The sequence below is a fragment of the Hemiscyllium ocellatum genome, chromosome 39 (genome assembly GCF_020745735.1).
Source record: "Hemiscyllium ocellatum isolate sHemOce1 chromosome 39, sHemOce1.pat.X.cur, whole genome shotgun sequence".
Taxonomy (NCBI): domain Eukaryota; kingdom Metazoa; phylum Chordata; class Chondrichthyes; order Orectolobiformes; family Hemiscylliidae; genus Hemiscyllium; species Hemiscyllium ocellatum.
The window spans coordinates 22,150,718-22,167,060 of record NC_083439.1 but is presented as its reverse complement, the minus strand read 5'-3'; the positions used below and the strand labels follow the sequence as shown (position 1 = coordinate 22,167,060).

The window sequence follows — 16,343 nt, the reverse complement described above, 5'->3', positions numbered from 1 at the left end:
TTTAGGTCATCAGTGTTTCTTAAAGTCCAATTCTGTTTCTAATAGCTTGTGGTGAAAACATCTTGTCATGCACCTGTCACCTGTTCAGCCCTCGTGTCAGATTTCTGAAATATCTTCTTTCCCATAATTAGTTTTTTTTTTATTTCTTGTGCCAGTTTTATGGATTTTAATCCTCTTGCCTGGAGATGTTGGCTTCACACATGCCAGATTGGTATCTTCCCCTAAAGGCTTCTTTTTATATCAGAGTCCGGACAGTATGTATTGATAAAGCAGGGAGGGGTGCAGTATCAGAGACCAGTCTGATTCTGTTCTACCCAAAATCTAGAAGGGGAACTTTACCACGTGTCAAGGAATAGTGATTAGACAGTGTGACTCATCCCAGCTCAGGTCACTGAGGTCACTTATCTCACCTGTCCTACCATCCAGCCAAGGTAAATTAACTTATCATAGACTGAATATTAAAACTGAAAGAACAATACTAATATTTCTTTCACAATGTGATATTGAATTAAGTGGGAGAAAGTGAGGACTGCAGATGCTGGAGTCGAAAAATGTGTTCTGGAAAAGCACAGCAGATCAGGCAGCATCCGAGAGCAGGAGAGTTGATGTTTCGGGCATAATTAAACAGTCAATTTTACGATTTAGCTGTGCAATGCATAGATGCGTCATCACACAGTTCCTTGTCAGTTGGAAAATAGCAATGGAAATACAATTTGCCTTCCTTTATCAATGATGTGGAGGTGCCTGTGTTGAGCAGGGAGGAACAAAATCAGAAGTCACACAACACCAGGTTATAGTCCAACAGGTTTATTTGAAATCACAAGCTTTCATCAGGTGAATTCACTTGGTATAATCTGGTGTCGTGTGACTTCTGACTTCATCAAATACAAGGATTGAACCAGTTGATCCAATGGTGAATTTTAGCAAAACCCAAGGCTAGTTGGTAATGCTGTGATTAAAATCAGAAAATGCTGGCAGTACTCAGGTCAAGCAGCATCTACAGAGAGAGAAATAGAGTTGACCTTTCACAACAGTGACCTTCCATTAGAATTTTCAATGTTCCAGCATGTACAGTGGTTAATTTTTGTTTAAGTCAGTTGTCTGGTTCATTTTGTTCTGTTGCTACACATTTTGGGGAATTAACAAATAGTCTTTTGCATGGATCCAAACTTTGTCCATGTTTGGATTTGCTTTGACAAACTAAGGGCGCAGGGAGGGTAATTTGGAGGGATTACTATCTTGGCCGTTATGTCCTTATATTTGCTGGACAAGTGGCATTGCTGGGTTGCTTTTGATTCAGTAGTTGCAATATCTTCTATTTATATCATCTTTGTTTTTTCCTTCGTTCATGTCCTACAGTCAATATTGGCTGGGCAGGCATTTATTTCCTGTCCCTAATTATCCTTGAACTGTGTGACTTACTAGGCTATTTCAGATGAGTCGGAGACATTGCTGAGAGTCTGGAGTCACATGCCAATTAGTTAAAGATGACCAGTTACCTTCCATAAAAGACATGGGATGTTTCATTGAAACATTCGCCAAAGGCACTTCACAGAAACATTCCAACAGAATGTGACACTAAGCAATACAAGGAGATATTAGGTCAGATGTCTAAGAACACTGGCCACAAGCAAGGCTTTAAGGAATTTCTTAAAGATGGAAAGTGAGGTACAGAGGCAGAGAGGTCTAGCAAAGGAAAGTTCAGAGTTTGTGGCTAATAGTTAGTTTTCAGATAATACCTTCCACCAGCAGCTGTCCAGAAGTCTCTGTTTCCTTATCAATCAGACAATGTACCTTTGTTTCCAGCCTGATGGTAAGAGTTGTGGAAGGCAGCTTGCCAAACCCTTTTACATTCCGGATGTTTGCATGCAATTGCATATCAGGTTTATTCATCATAAACTAATCAATCAAGGTCTGTATGTGAGGGGCTTGCCAAAGAGGCATAGCTACAGAAGAGGTATGCTTTTGCCCTTGGGATATTACATTACAGGTTATAATAGACCATTACCTCTGTCTCTGCCACATTTCTTTATTCTGCCAAAAATACATCTCACAGTCTAGCTGTAGAAAGCCTGAACCTTGTAGAAATTTCTAGAATGCAGCACATATACACAAGAGGCTTTATATGTACCTAGATGCCTAAATCTCTGATAAACAGTATGCTGTTGGATCCTTTTTTTTCTTGTTTGGGCATCACAGGCACGGTCAACAATTCTTGACCATTGGGGTAAAAACAATGGCTGCAGATGCTGGAAACCAGATTCTGGATCAGTGGTGCTGGAAGATCACAGTAGTTCAGGCAGCATCCAAAGTGCAGCGAAATCAACGTTTCGGGCAAAAGCCCTTCATCAGCTTTATTCCTGATGAAGGGCTTTTGCCCGAAACGTCGATTTCGCTGCACTTTGGATGCTGCCTGAACTACTGTGCTCTTCCAGCACCACTGATCCAGAATTCTTGACCATTGCCAGTTGCCTTTAAACATAGTGGCTTCAGAGGCCATTCAGAGGACAAGTAAAGGTTAACCACATTGTTTTGTGATCTGGAGCCATATGTAGACCAGATTAAGTAGGGGTAGCCTATTCCCTTCCCTGAAACCAAATGGACTTTCATGACAATCAATACCGGATTTGTGATCGCCATTAGACCTTTTAGTTTCGTCTTTAATTCTAGAACTTTGAAATTGAATTCAACTTTTGCCATTTGCCAACCCATGATCCCAGAACATTAGCTTGGAGGTCTGAATTATTAATCCAGTAGTATCATCAGTATTCCACTGCCTTGTGGATTGTTAAAAAGTTTTCCGAGTATTTTCGTGTTTGTTGACTTTTTTTTTGCCTTCGCTACAAGGTTGACTTGACATTCCAATAAAAATGTGGTTAGAATTGTCAAACTTTAAGACAGAACAAAAACAATTACTTTTACCAATGGTTGACTTTCAGAATGACAGTATTTCTGAATATAAAGCACTGCTGGAGCAGAAAAATGAACTTGAAAAGAAGATAGACGAAATGGAAAAGAAAGTAAATCAGCTTCAAAAAAAACTGGATGAACAAACTCTGGTAATGTCCATAACTTGGGGAATGTTTGTTGCGTTACTTGTGGTGCCACAGATGCTGACTGACAGCTGGTATTTGTGTTCCAGAAAGAGCAGAGTGCCACAGAGCAAAAAACTAGGACCAAAACTGATATGAAAAATCTGCAACAAGAAATGGCAGACATTTTAGAGGAAAACCATAGTTTAAGGGAGCAGCTTGCAAAATCCGATAAAGAGCTTCGAAACCAACTTGAGGAGTAAGTCAGCTGGTTTGATTTTGAATGTTTTTGAAACCGGAATTATTTTCTAATAGAATGATTATATTTTCTTATAACCATTGTAAAGGTCATAGCATAGCCTCTAAAATTCCATAGTGAAATAAAGTATTTGTACTTTCCAATAGCATCTTTTCTTTCATTGTAACGGCACGGGATGAGGTTGAGGTCAGAAATGAGTGATGGAGGGAGGGTGGCTTTACAGGGCCTGCCTTGGGAGGATGGCAGTGGCAGTGGGAGATTGACATGTGAATGATCAATGAGGTAATAAGATTAGTTAAGTGTTAACGTGATTGTAGATTTGTTGATTCTTATGTAAAAAGTTGAGTTCTAAATGCACACAATTTTCTGAACTTGTAACCCAACCTCAGTTCTTAATTTTTTTTGGGTCATAAAAAAGTTGTCTTCTCAATTATTTCAGTTTTTTAAAAATATATTCCACTTCCAGCTTCCTTTATCCAATTAAAGTGCAACTTAGCTCTGTTTACTTTCTCTGAGTTGTACCCCTCAGTATCTGATCCATTCTACTTAATAAAACAAAGAACTTTGGATGATGGAAATCTGAAAAAAAACCAGAAATTGCTGGAGAAACTCAGCAGGTCTGGCAGCATCTGTGGAAAGAAAGTTTTTCTTTTGTGCCCTAGCAATATTTAAATTAATAAATGAAAAATTTGCAGATGTTTCTTTGGTTGAGGCATGGGTGATGTTGCTGTGTTAGGCCACATTTAACCAGCCTGCTAGGTTTTACAGTGCTTCACCCTAACTGTACAGGCACCATGAAGACTTAGCTTTAATATTTACCATGAGCGTATTGAATAATTTGCCTGCACAGACTGTTGTTTCTTATACGAAGAAAGAACATGGACAGAATGCTGAAAAGTCACCATTGCATATCGTACAAGTGAAAATAATACAGAAATAATGTTCATTCCAATGCATTTTCTTTTGGAAACCTGTAATATAATTTCAGGTATGGAGCTTGCCAACTGAATGAAAGTTAATTACAAACCACAAGTTGACTTGAGTGGTACAGAATCTTAATTCTCTAGTTGGATTACATCATGCAAATATTTCCAAATATTCAATGTTTTTTTTCCATTTTTTGATCCATGTAATGTTAGTGCTGTGCTATTGGTCAGTGACATAGAATTACTGGTAACAGCAACATTTTAAAATTATGAATTGCAGAACATATCTTAATTGCCCCTATAATTTCCTAAATGTGTGTAATACTTAACAGATTGTTGCAAAGTGGGAAAGATGGTCATGGGATAAAATGATGATTGCTTTTGCTTTCTGTCAGGTTAGTACAAGTGAAGATGGAAAAAGAGCAGTATCAAAGTGAAGTCCGGGATTTGCAGGATCAGCTCTCGGAAATGCATGATGAGCTGGATCATGCAAAAAACAGTGCTGACAATGAAGAAGAGAAAGACACTTTGATAATGGTGGGTAGATTCAAATGCAGTGGTCAGTCTTCTTTCTCCATCACTGCCAACAATTGCGTAGCAAACTCCCTTTCCATTTTACTTAATGCTGTGACTCTAAAGGGAAAGGGAGGGCCAGATGTTTTTCGTAACCCTCCCTCCAAGGGTCCTACCCTTTCATTGAAAAAATAATATTGTCACATTAAGTCATTTCACCTTCTTGCTAAACAACCTCTCTCTTAGACCATTTCAGGAATTCAGTATGTCCTAACTTATGAAGCCATGTTACAAACTGGGATTCGTAAATTTCCATGCTGCAAGAATGATTTTACAGGATCAAGTAGCTGCAAAAGTACACTCAGACTTAAAGTTTTTCCAGTCCCTCATTTGACAATCGATCCTTTCCAATGTATAAGGAAATATTTCATGTTTGACTATCATTTTCTTCTGGAAAAAAGGGAAAACTGAACAAGATGAATGCCTGAATTATCCTTGACCTTTAAGGTATACTGTGCTATACTTTGCTTAGATCCAAATTGTTTGTGGTTTAGATCGTCATTTTAAGTGGTATCTTTTTATCCTTCCATTAACATGGAAGGAACCATGTCTAAAGTATGCTGCAAACTCTTGTGTTTGCTTTACCAGGATATTTAAATTGTGCAAATAATCCTGGATGGCTGATTGATCCAGAGCTCTTCAGCTTTCAGGGCATAATATATTGATTCAGTGGCAGGATTCAACAGATGAGCTGCCTTAGGCAATATAGGTAGCTAGCAATGATGGGCAGTAACTCTGAGAGTTGGATGTTATGCTCAGAAGGCTGGATCAAGTTAAAGATGGAATTTTATTGTTTAAGGGAGGAGTGTTTCAAAGTTCTGGACACAGTTCTGCATTGAAACAGCTCAAACTGTATACAAAGTTATATACTCCTGTATTAGATTGTATCAGGCAATGGGACTCTGTGTTAGTCCTGTCTGGCTATGTTGAAGTCATCTTGAAAACCAACATACAGGGGAGTCCCAGCTTCTGTCATGACACTACAGGTTTCTTACAGAAACTCAGCAAACCACCGATCAGTCGAACTGGGAACACTCCTCATCACCATGGACATTTCAGCACTCTACACCAGCATCCCCCACAATGACAGCATCACGGCAACAGCCTCAGTACTCGACACCAACAACTCATCCGTTTTATCCTCGACCACAACATTTTCACCTTTGAGAACCAGTTCTTCATCCACACACACACAACAGCCATGGGGAGCAACTTTTGTAGCCCGGAATGCCAACATTTTCATGCATAGGTTCAAACAAGACTTCTGTTCTACGCAGGACTCCAACCAACACTCTACACCAGGTACATTGATGACATTTTCTTCCTCTGGACCCATGGCGAGGAGTCACTGAAAAAACTACACAGTGATATCAACGAGTTTCATCCCACCATCAAACTCATCGGCATTCTTGGACACATGCATCTCTATCAAGAATGGGCACCAGAGCACCTCGCTCTACTGCAAATCCACGATGCTACAGTTCTCCAGCTTCCACCCGAAACATATTAAAACAGCCATTCCCTATGGTGAAGCCCTACGTGTACACCGGATCAGTTCAGATGAGGAGGTATGCGACAGGCACCTGGAAGTACTCAAGGATGTCCTCACAAGAATGGGGTACAATGCTTAACTCATCACTCACCAGTTCTGACGTGCCACAGTGAGAAACCCTAATGACCTCCTCAGGAAACAGACATGAGCTGTAACTGACAGGGTACCCTTCGTTGTCCAGTACTTCCCAGGAGCCGAAAAATTATGCCATGTTCTTTGTGGCCTGCAACACATTAGCAGTGAGGATGAGCGCCTCGCCAAGACCTTCCCCACGCCTCCACTTCTTGCCTTTAAACAACTACCAAACAACCATCACCAGATCATTGTTCATAGCAAACTGCTCGGTTTTCAGGACAGCACCGTACAACCTTGTCACGGTAGGCGTTGCAAGACGTGTCAGAATGTTAACATGGATACCGCCATTACACGTGGGGACACCACCCATCACCCACCATGCAGGTACTCGTGTGACTCAACCAACAATGTCTATCTCGTACACTGTAGGCAAGGATGCCCTGAGGCATGGTACATTGGCGAAACCGAGCAGAGGCTACAGCAACGGTTGAATGGACACTGCACAACAATCAACAGACAGGAGTGTTCCCTCCCAGTCGGAGAACACTTCAGTGGTCCAGGACATTCGACCATGGACCTTTGGGTGACTGTCCTCCAAGGCAGACTTTGGGAGAGGCAACAACGCAAAGTGGCTGCACAGAGGCTGATAGCCAAGTTTGGTACCCATGGGGATGATGTCAACTGGGACCTTGGATTCCTGTCATACTACAGCTGACCCCACTGCACTACACACAGACACCTGGACAAGTATGCGCGCGTGTGCGCGCACACACACACACACACACACACACACACACACACACACACACACACACACTCCTACATAGACATTCCTGCAGAGACTCTTATACACAAGCTCTCTCTCATAGACTGCATGAATCCATTTAAGATTCTGTAAATCCGTTTTTTAGATTAGAATCAGTCTGACTATTGTGGCACAGTCTCACACAGGGCACCTCACACCATCAAATGTATAATCTGGGCCAACATGACACCAATGTTAAAGTTCATTTGAGAGTGTAACTTTAAAAAAAGTTCTGCGATTTACGTATAAAATAACTGAAATCAACATCATCTTTCTAAAAGATGAGAGACTTAACAAACAATCCAGGCCTTTTTCAATATATAATTTCAGTTACATCACACTGTAAACTCTGTGCCTTATGATCTTATACTCCACAACCATCTGATGAAGAAACAGTGCTCCGAAAGCTAGTCCTTCCAAAATAAACTTTTGGACTATAAGCTGGTGTTGTGTAGTTTTTAACTTTGTCCACCCCAGTCCAACACCGGCTTCTCCAAATCATGTATTAGATTGGAGTGGGCTGGAATAAAAATGTTCATTTTTACTTTTTGTAATAATTCAGTATAATGTAATTGATTATTCATCGCCTTCATTGGTAAATAATTTTTAAAATCTTAAAATATGCACAACATAAATAATTATTTTCAGCTTCCTTCTTGATATTGTTAAGTCAGATTTGAGATTTATTTCAGTATTTATTTTGCCTCAAGTTTACTCCGATCTAATATCTTCCCATTTCTTACAATACACAATATTGTTAGCTGGAATGATGGGGCAACTCAGGTTAGCTTCCACTTTATGGCTGTGGCTGAGAAAGAAATAAAAAATATATTGCACTTGATTCCTTAATGATGTGAACCTGATACAAGCAGCTTATTGAACATCGACTGTGTTCGTAGAACCGAAGGTTAGGAGAAATAATAAGTAAGCTTCATTTATTCTGAGTTCAAATGAGACTGGAGATAATTTTCTGCTGCCTGACCTGCTATGCTCTGCCAGCACCACTAATCCAGAATCTGGTTTCCAGCATCTGCAGTCATTGTTTTCACATAATTTTCTTCCTGTCATTAAATCCCTCCATCCCCGTAAGATATTGAATATATTCCAGCAATTAATACTGTATGAATTCTTAGCCTTTTCTTTTAAAAGTAGGATTGTATGCACTGATAAAGAGCCCCAGATTCAGTTCCAACTTTGTACTGTATTTACTGGTCTCACCCAGAATAGGAATTGGTGCTGGCTGTCATGGGTTCACTATCCTGTTTTAATTAAATGTTGGAAGTTTGTATGCTGGGTATCAAGTAAAGATTGTTGTTGGCTATAATACCCAGGTAGTTGAGTGTCTGATGATATTTACTCTCTGAATTCAGACCATGGCTATGAAGCTTGAAATGCTGGCCACTATCTGGTGTTTTGAAACTGTAATATTGTACCAGCAACAGGGATTATGGGGTAATAAATCATTAGAAAAAAACACCAAGCTTGATCTATTATTTCTTCCCACAAAAGCAGTCTGACCCACAGTACCATGGTTAGGAAGACAAGCCTCTGATTGATGTCATACAGAATAGGTATTGAACCCCTTGCAGGTGGCTCTAATCTGACCCACACCAGATGTCCGATCAACAGAACCAACTGACACCCCTCCCCAAAGAGTCAGAGTTGCTATGGCAGCATGCACCTCCACAGGGAGCTAGGGATAGTCATGGTAAAGGCTCCAGTTCCTTCCCGTCGCACTTCTGAGCAGGATTTTCTCCTGCACTTACTTTCTGCCATTGGTCTACATTGTAACAATTTATAAGTTGATACTCCACCTGCTTAACCACACCATGAACAACTTTTCTTTGGCCCTCAAGTCCTGCAGAGGGACCTAAACCCATAGCTTTTGACTCGAGTCAGCAACATTCTCCAGTGCCTCACAAAACCACCTCATGCATTGAAATAACAGGATTCACGTCATAATCTCTAAGAAGAATGACTGATGCAACATGGACCATAAGTGAAATACATGTAATTCAGATCTGTATGCTTTAATTATATACCTATACTACTTAAAAAATGACGTCTTTCTGCAATTTAATTATTTTTGTTCTCCAAATAGCAGCTGTTGTCTATTACATTTGACCTTTAATGACCAGCAGAGTGATAAATCTATGCTCCTAATAGTATGGATTTACCTAATTACAATTAATTTTGCTAAAATAACAATATTACACAGTAACACTCCATATCTTAATTGAAATGCAATTCAGGAACAGGATAGTATTTACACAAACTCTACTTTGCTGCTCCTTCAGATGATTCTACTCAGAAGTTCATCTAAGCTTACTGAAAACCACTGAGCTGTCCAAAGTCACAATGAGTTTGTCCAGTGAACAGCTGAAACAAAAGGTTCAAAGTTTCAGTCTGAGATTGTACTGTCTCACATAACCTCAACCATTTTGATTATTGAGGCACAGTTAGCCTCAGTGTATCTGAGTTGAGGAGGGAAAGCTGGGCAAGGAGCCAACTCCGAATTACCAAATAATGGTTTCAACTGAAAATGAACGTGTCTATAGTTTAGTAAGGAATATTGAAGAGGGACATAAGAAACATGACCACTCTCCATTTCTTGCCAGAATAAACATTGTGGAAGTCAGGGTCTTCAACCGATACTTACACAGATCATAATACAATTTATTATGCTATAGGCTATCCTTAAGCATTGCATTTCAGGTCCAGGATAAATAAATGCCGGTGAAAGAAACATTGAAAACTATCAGAATCCAGGATAATATTGTATATATTTCAAATCTGAAGAAATCATTGTACAGGGGCGGCACGGTGGCTCAGTGGGTAGCACTGCTGCCTCACAGCGCCAGAACTCAGGTTCAGTTCCAGCCTCAGGTGACTGTCTGTGTGGAGTTTGCACATTCTCCCCGTGTCTGCGTGGGTTTCCTCTGGGTGAACTGGTTTCCTCCCACAATCCAGAGATGTGCAGGTTAGGTGAATTGGCCATACTAAATTACCCATAGTCTCCAGGGATGTGTAGGTTAGGTGCATTAGTCAAGAGTAAATTGTAGGATAATGTGGTAGGGGAATGGGTCTGGGTAGGTTACTCTTCCAGTAACCAGTGATCTGGATTAGGAAGTAGAAAAATTTCAGTGCCTGTCAAACTGAAACTCAGCAGGAGTCAACACCTTCAGGGCAGAAGAAAGAGTTGTTATTGTTGCAGATGCAGATTAAAAGGTTAATGAGTTAATTTCTGCAGTCTGTATACTCTGATTTTAAATTACGTAACTAATCATAAAATTGTTTATGTCAAGAGTGTTTATATCTGGGCTGTTCCTGAGAATTTGTTTGAATGCTGTTTCTGGTTCCAGGAGATGATGCAGGCAAAGCAGCAGCTGGAAGAGGTGCTGTTAGCTAAAGAAGATCAGCAGGAGTTGTTGAGGCGAAGAGAAAGAGAGCTGACAGCACTTCGAGGTGTCCTGAAGGAGGAGGTGTCAAACCATGATCAGGAAACTGAAGATCTTAAAGACTTACATGAAAAGGAGAAACAGAAACTTAGAAACAGCATTGATGATCTCGTCCAGGTGAGTTAGCGATTGGCTTACAAAAGTACCTCTTGGTGGTGCTTTGTATGCAGGAGTGGAGCTAATGGAGGGAGTTGCAGTAAATTTCCTTTCAATTTGCTTCCCATTTGTGTAATGTACTATCTGAGTAAAAATCCATATATGGTGCAAGGAAGCTCCAAATTCTGTCTGACATTACATTGTAAAAGAAACTCACTACATTCTGTAAACATAAATTTTAGCTTAGGAGCCATGAATTTCTTGTCATAGTTTGTACTGAATATTTTAATTAGGTGTAGGTATGTTCCTTTAACAAGTAATTGGCAGAAATAATGTTGGTTTTGTTACAACATGAAACTTGCCATGTTGTGGAATTATAAGATTGTGGTGCAGTTTCCCCTGGCTACTTGTTTGCAAACATCTGCTTGTGTATTTGAGATGCTACGCGGATATTGGTGCAGATGATATCACATGCTGAGCATCTCCGTCAACATCGGCACTGTTAATTCTTTAATTTTGCTTCATTCATATTATATTAAAGTTTGATACATATGTCAAATTTCTAAACTGAGTGCAGTGGAATCTTCATTGAATCCTATTAATTGTGCAAATAGACCATTCTCTTAATGAGCTATTCTCTGCAGCATTTCACTTTCTGGAGGGAAATGTAATTGTAAGTGACAAGATGAAAGATATGCTTGTTATGTGCTACAATTGGCCTGAAAAGTCCCCTATAAGTAGGTCAGTGTTGTTGAAGGGTTAGGCTATAAATAGAGTATTCTTTATCCTCATTGGCATTTTAGAGATCTGTGTTTGCACAATTAAGGTTCAAGGTTAATTACTTAAATTATTTCAAAAACCAAAGAGATTTTTTTCTTTAATCCACAGTAGAGTAAATTAGAAGTTAAAACTAATTCCTGAGCTGCCAATTTGACTGTTATTTGAAGGTAATTTACATTACTGTTACAGTTTCAGAATGATTGCATTGCTGTATATCTGTCACAGAGAAAGATTAGGAAAGTGGAACTGTTTTTCTTGCAGAAGACCGGTTTGGGAGGAGACTTGATAGCAGTATTCAAACTTCCGAGGGGTCTGGACAGAATAGATGGGGAAAATGTTATTCCTGTTGCTGGAAGAATTGAGACCAGAGAACACAGATTTGAGAAAAGTGGCAAAAGCATCAATGACGACAAGATCAAAACGATTTGAGGTAGCAAGTGCATTGTCTGAGAGTGTGGTGGAGGTGGGATCAGTTGAGGTTTTCAAAGGGGAATTGGATCATTACCTGAATGGGAAAGATTTACAGATCTGTAAGAAAAAGGCAGGAGAGTGGCAAAGGGTGAATTACTATTTCAGCGAGCCAGCACAGATATGACTGGCTGAATATCTTCCTCCTGTGCTGTAATCTGTGATTGTACTGCATGCTGCAGAATCAAAGCAATGACTAGGTATGATTTAACTCTGTTCTACATTGGGTTATAGTGATGCAATGTTTATGATATTGAACGAGTATCCTGGGCGTTTGGGGGGGGGGGGGGGGGGGTCAGATCCCCACATGACAATTCTTGAAATTCAATTTAATAAATCTGTTAATTGTGGACCAGCAGCAGGCAAATGTATCCATTTAACGTTGTTTTGTCAAAACAAAGCTGGATGTTCATGAATGTACTGAGCGCTGGGAAATGCTCGCCCCTCTCTCTCTTAAATTTGCCTTCTGTGTTGCTCTAATAATTGACTTGGTCATGTAACAATCAATACATTGGAAACAGCAATCATCTTTTCAACTAGGATTGAGTAACAAATTCTGTGCTTGTGTATGACACCAATATTAGTGCAAATATTATGCCACAGTTCTGAGCCAAAATATATAGGGAATAAAATGGATCCTCATCCTGTAGTCCTCTATTGTATTCACTTGTCTGTGGAACATACTTTTGAAAGCAGTTGGGTCTAGAACTCGCTCGCTTGTAAGCAGAAGTTAAATGCAGAAGTGCATGTTATGATTTTAAGCTCAATCTATGTGCGTTTATGGTAAAGATCTGTGATTACACAAAACCTATGATGTTTAAAGTGGATTTTTTAATATCAATAGTGTGCATAGTATAATTTTTTGATAAATGCAACTACAATATTATCATGGAGCAGGTTATATTTAATCAAACTTCTGGGAGTGTTTGGCCAGATTCTGCTCTTTTTGGGAAAGCTAGCTGCTACCAGCATTCCCAATCTTTGGTTGTTTAGATTGTTGAGTTTTTTTTAATATCACTGGCAATTGTACCACGTTCAGCCACATGTCTTTGATAATATTACGTCACTTTTATGCTGCTGGAAAAATGGTTTCCCATAATGGAACAAAATCTATAAATGTGTCATTTGCATTAATTTAGCACTACCAGTAATTTTTTGATGCATTTCTGACATTTTTGTCCATTTTAATTGAAAGCTACAATTTTGCTATTTTTAATAGTGCATGCTAATACTATAACCAGATTATTTGCCCCTCTTATTAATTAAATCACAGAAATCATGAAATTTCCATTTGTAGCCCATTGATATAAAAGTAAATATGCAACATATTTAATGCAATATAAATATGCAAAGCTTTATACAGCAAAATGTTTATTTTTGATCAGCTGTCATGATGGAGAAACAGATTATCACCAGTTTCTTTTGTTAAAATTTGTAAATTTAGGGGTAGACAGTAAAGATGCCACCACAAGTAGGTGTGCTGTAACAAGTATGGAACAATACTATATTTTTGTCCACATCAGCCTTGTTTATTGTATAATGACTGCGGCAGTGATTTGCTGCTGCTCTACTTACAGGCCAAGGATTTGCAATCAATTAAATCAAACTATGACTTGAATTTTGAAAAATTTCCCATGTTGTATGTTAGCAAAGATTGTTCTTTTTTCATGAAAGGGAAACTGTTTCTGGAAGCTCTCTAAATTAACTGCATTGGCAAAAACAGTTTGGCTTCAAGACTTGCAAATGTGGACTTTACTTATTTGCTCTTCAATGTTGCAATTGTGTTTGCATGTATACACTGATTTGGTACAGTTTGGACTTTGCAAACTAAATAGTCAATTACGTCTCAGTGAACTGAATTTATTGTAAAGGACTGTAGTTTTTGTAACTTTTTTTTGCTTTTTAGGGGCGGCATGGTAGCTTAGTAACAAAAAGTGTGGTGCTGGAAAAACACAGTCAGTCAGTCAGCTTCCAAGGAGAAGGACAGTCGGCGTTTCAAGCACAGGCTCTTCATCAGGAATATGGTGGAGAGGGTGCCAAGCAGGTTGAGAGAAAAGACAGCTTTATCCAGCTGCTGCCTGTTTAAATCTTAAAAATCTACTGTACAATTTCTGAATATAGAGGTCCGAGTTCACGTCCAAGAAATAATGGGAAGTGATTAAAATAAACTCCTCAATAAAATGCCTATAATTAAAACAACCTGTGAGTATTGCTATTGGTACATTTTCCACATGGGCTAGTGAAATCAATTCATTCAGGAAGGCTTTGTGTAAGGCAGTGTAAATTGGATTTTATGTACTTACTGAGAATATATTGCAATGTATTTCCCTAAATAATGCACATTAATTAAGACAACATTTAATAATAATAATTTAAAGAATGGTTAATGTGTCAGAACATTGGAATAGGATAGGCCATTCAGCCCCTTGAACCTGTTCGGCCATTCACCAAGATCATGGGTGATCTGTGGCCTAACCCTATATACTGTATTTGGCCAATATCTCTCTAATACCTTTGTTTAATTAAAATTTATCTCTCTCAGATTTAAAATTAACAATTGATCTAGCATCCACTGTGGTTTGTGGAAGAGAATTCCAAACCACAACCACCCTTATGTGCAGAGGTGCTTCCTAATATCTCTCCTGATCAGTTCAGCTCTAATTAGATTCATAGAGATATACAGCACGGAAAACAACCCTTCGATCCAACTTGTCCATGCTGACCAGATATCCCAACCCAATCTAGTTCCACAAGCCAACACCCAGCCCATATCCCTCCAAACCCTTCCTATTCATATACCCATCCAGATGCCTTTTAAATTTTGCAATTGTACTAGCGTCCGCCACTTCCTCTGGCAGCTCATTCCATCTCATACCACCCTCTGTGCGAAAAAGTTGCCCCTTTAGGTCTCTTTTATATCTTTCCCCTCTCACCCTAAGCCTATGCCCTCTAGTTCTGGAACCCCCGTCCCCAGGGGAAAGGCTTTGTCTATTTATCCTATCCATGCCCCTCATGATTTTATAAACCTCTATAATGTCACCCCTAAGCCTCTGACACTCCAGGGAAAACAACCCCAGTCTGTTCAGCCTCTCCCTATAGTTCAAATCCTCCAACCTTGGCAACATCCTTTTCTGAACCCTTTCAAGTTTCACAACATCTTTCCGATAGGATGGAGATCAGAATTGCACGTAATATTCCAACAGTGGCCTAACCAATGTCCTGTACCATTGCAACATGACCTCCCAACTCCTGTACTCTATATTCTGACTAATAAAGGAATCTACCCGTGACTCCATTTTCAAGGAGCTATGAATCTGCACTCAGGTTCACTCAGCTAGGACCTTACCATTAAGTGTATAAGTCCTGTTAAGATCTACTTTCCAAAAATGCAGCACCTCGCATTTATCTAAATTAAACTCCACCTGCCACTTCTCAGTCCATTGGCCCATCTGATCATGATCCCGTTGAAATCTGAGTAACCTTCTTCGCTGTCCACTACACCTCCGATTTTGGTGTCATCAGCAAACTTACTAACTGTACCTCTTATGCTTACATCCAAATCATTTACATTCTCAGACTATGCTCCCTAATTTTAGAATTTCCAATCAGTGAAAACAGTTTGCCTTTATCTACCCTGTCTTTTCCTTTTAATCTCTTGAACACTTGGATCAGATCACCACTTAACCTTCTAAATTCTAGAGCAAACAGGTCTAGTTTGCAAAATCTATCCTCATAACTCCTGAAGTCCAAGTATCATTCTTGTAAGCCCACATTGTACTCCCTCCATGGCTAGTATATCCTTCCTAAGGTGTGGTGCCCAGATCTGCTCATAGTACTCCAAGTGGGGTCTAGCCAGAAGGATTGCAGTGTTTGGATTTTAAAATAGTGGCATGTGGGTTTTGGCTATTTTATTGTGAAGGTTTTTTGCTAAACTAGGTCAGACATTCCTTCAAAATTTAAACAACCTAAAAAACACTAACTTGTATTTTGGTTTTCAGCAGTAGATGAACTGAGCTGGAGATGGATTATTTTAGGGAAGTGGAAGTAGATAATATCGGTGATTGATATTGAGTCAGAGGCTCAGCTTGCTGTTGGATGAAGCTCACTTCCTTGTTCAGATAGCAATAGAGACTCTCTCAGTTTTCTAGGTCTTGCAAAGTGCTGCCACATTTGCTGATTCCACATACGAGTAAAAAGTATATTTATAGAGTGCTAAACTTTTGTTCCTCAGACTGTGTTTATTCATACTTGGACACACTGGTTATTGGTATAGCATTATTTTTTGCAAAAAAAAAGAAACTTTAGTAATAAGATAAAAG

The 16,343-nt window shown here is 39.3% G+C and overlaps 1 protein-coding gene across 3 annotated transcripts in view; it reads left to right on the top strand.

Moving 5' to 3' along the window:
- cgnl1 (cingulin-like 1) overlaps positions 1-16,343 on the top strand; it is a 148,918-nt gene that overhangs the window by 68,457 nt on the left and 64,118 nt on the right. For all 3 annotated transcript variants that reach the window (XM_060853030.1, XM_060853029.1, XM_060853031.1), the window contains 4 exons: positions 2,940-3,059; positions 3,143-3,291; positions 4,613-4,754; positions 10,585-10,797. In XM_060853030.1, coding sequence (XP_060709013.1) covers positions 2,940-3,059; positions 3,143-3,291; positions 4,613-4,754; positions 10,585-10,797 — 624 coding nt within the window. The remainder of the gene's footprint in view (positions 1-2,939; positions 3,060-3,142; positions 3,292-4,612; positions 4,755-10,584; positions 10,798-16,343) is intronic.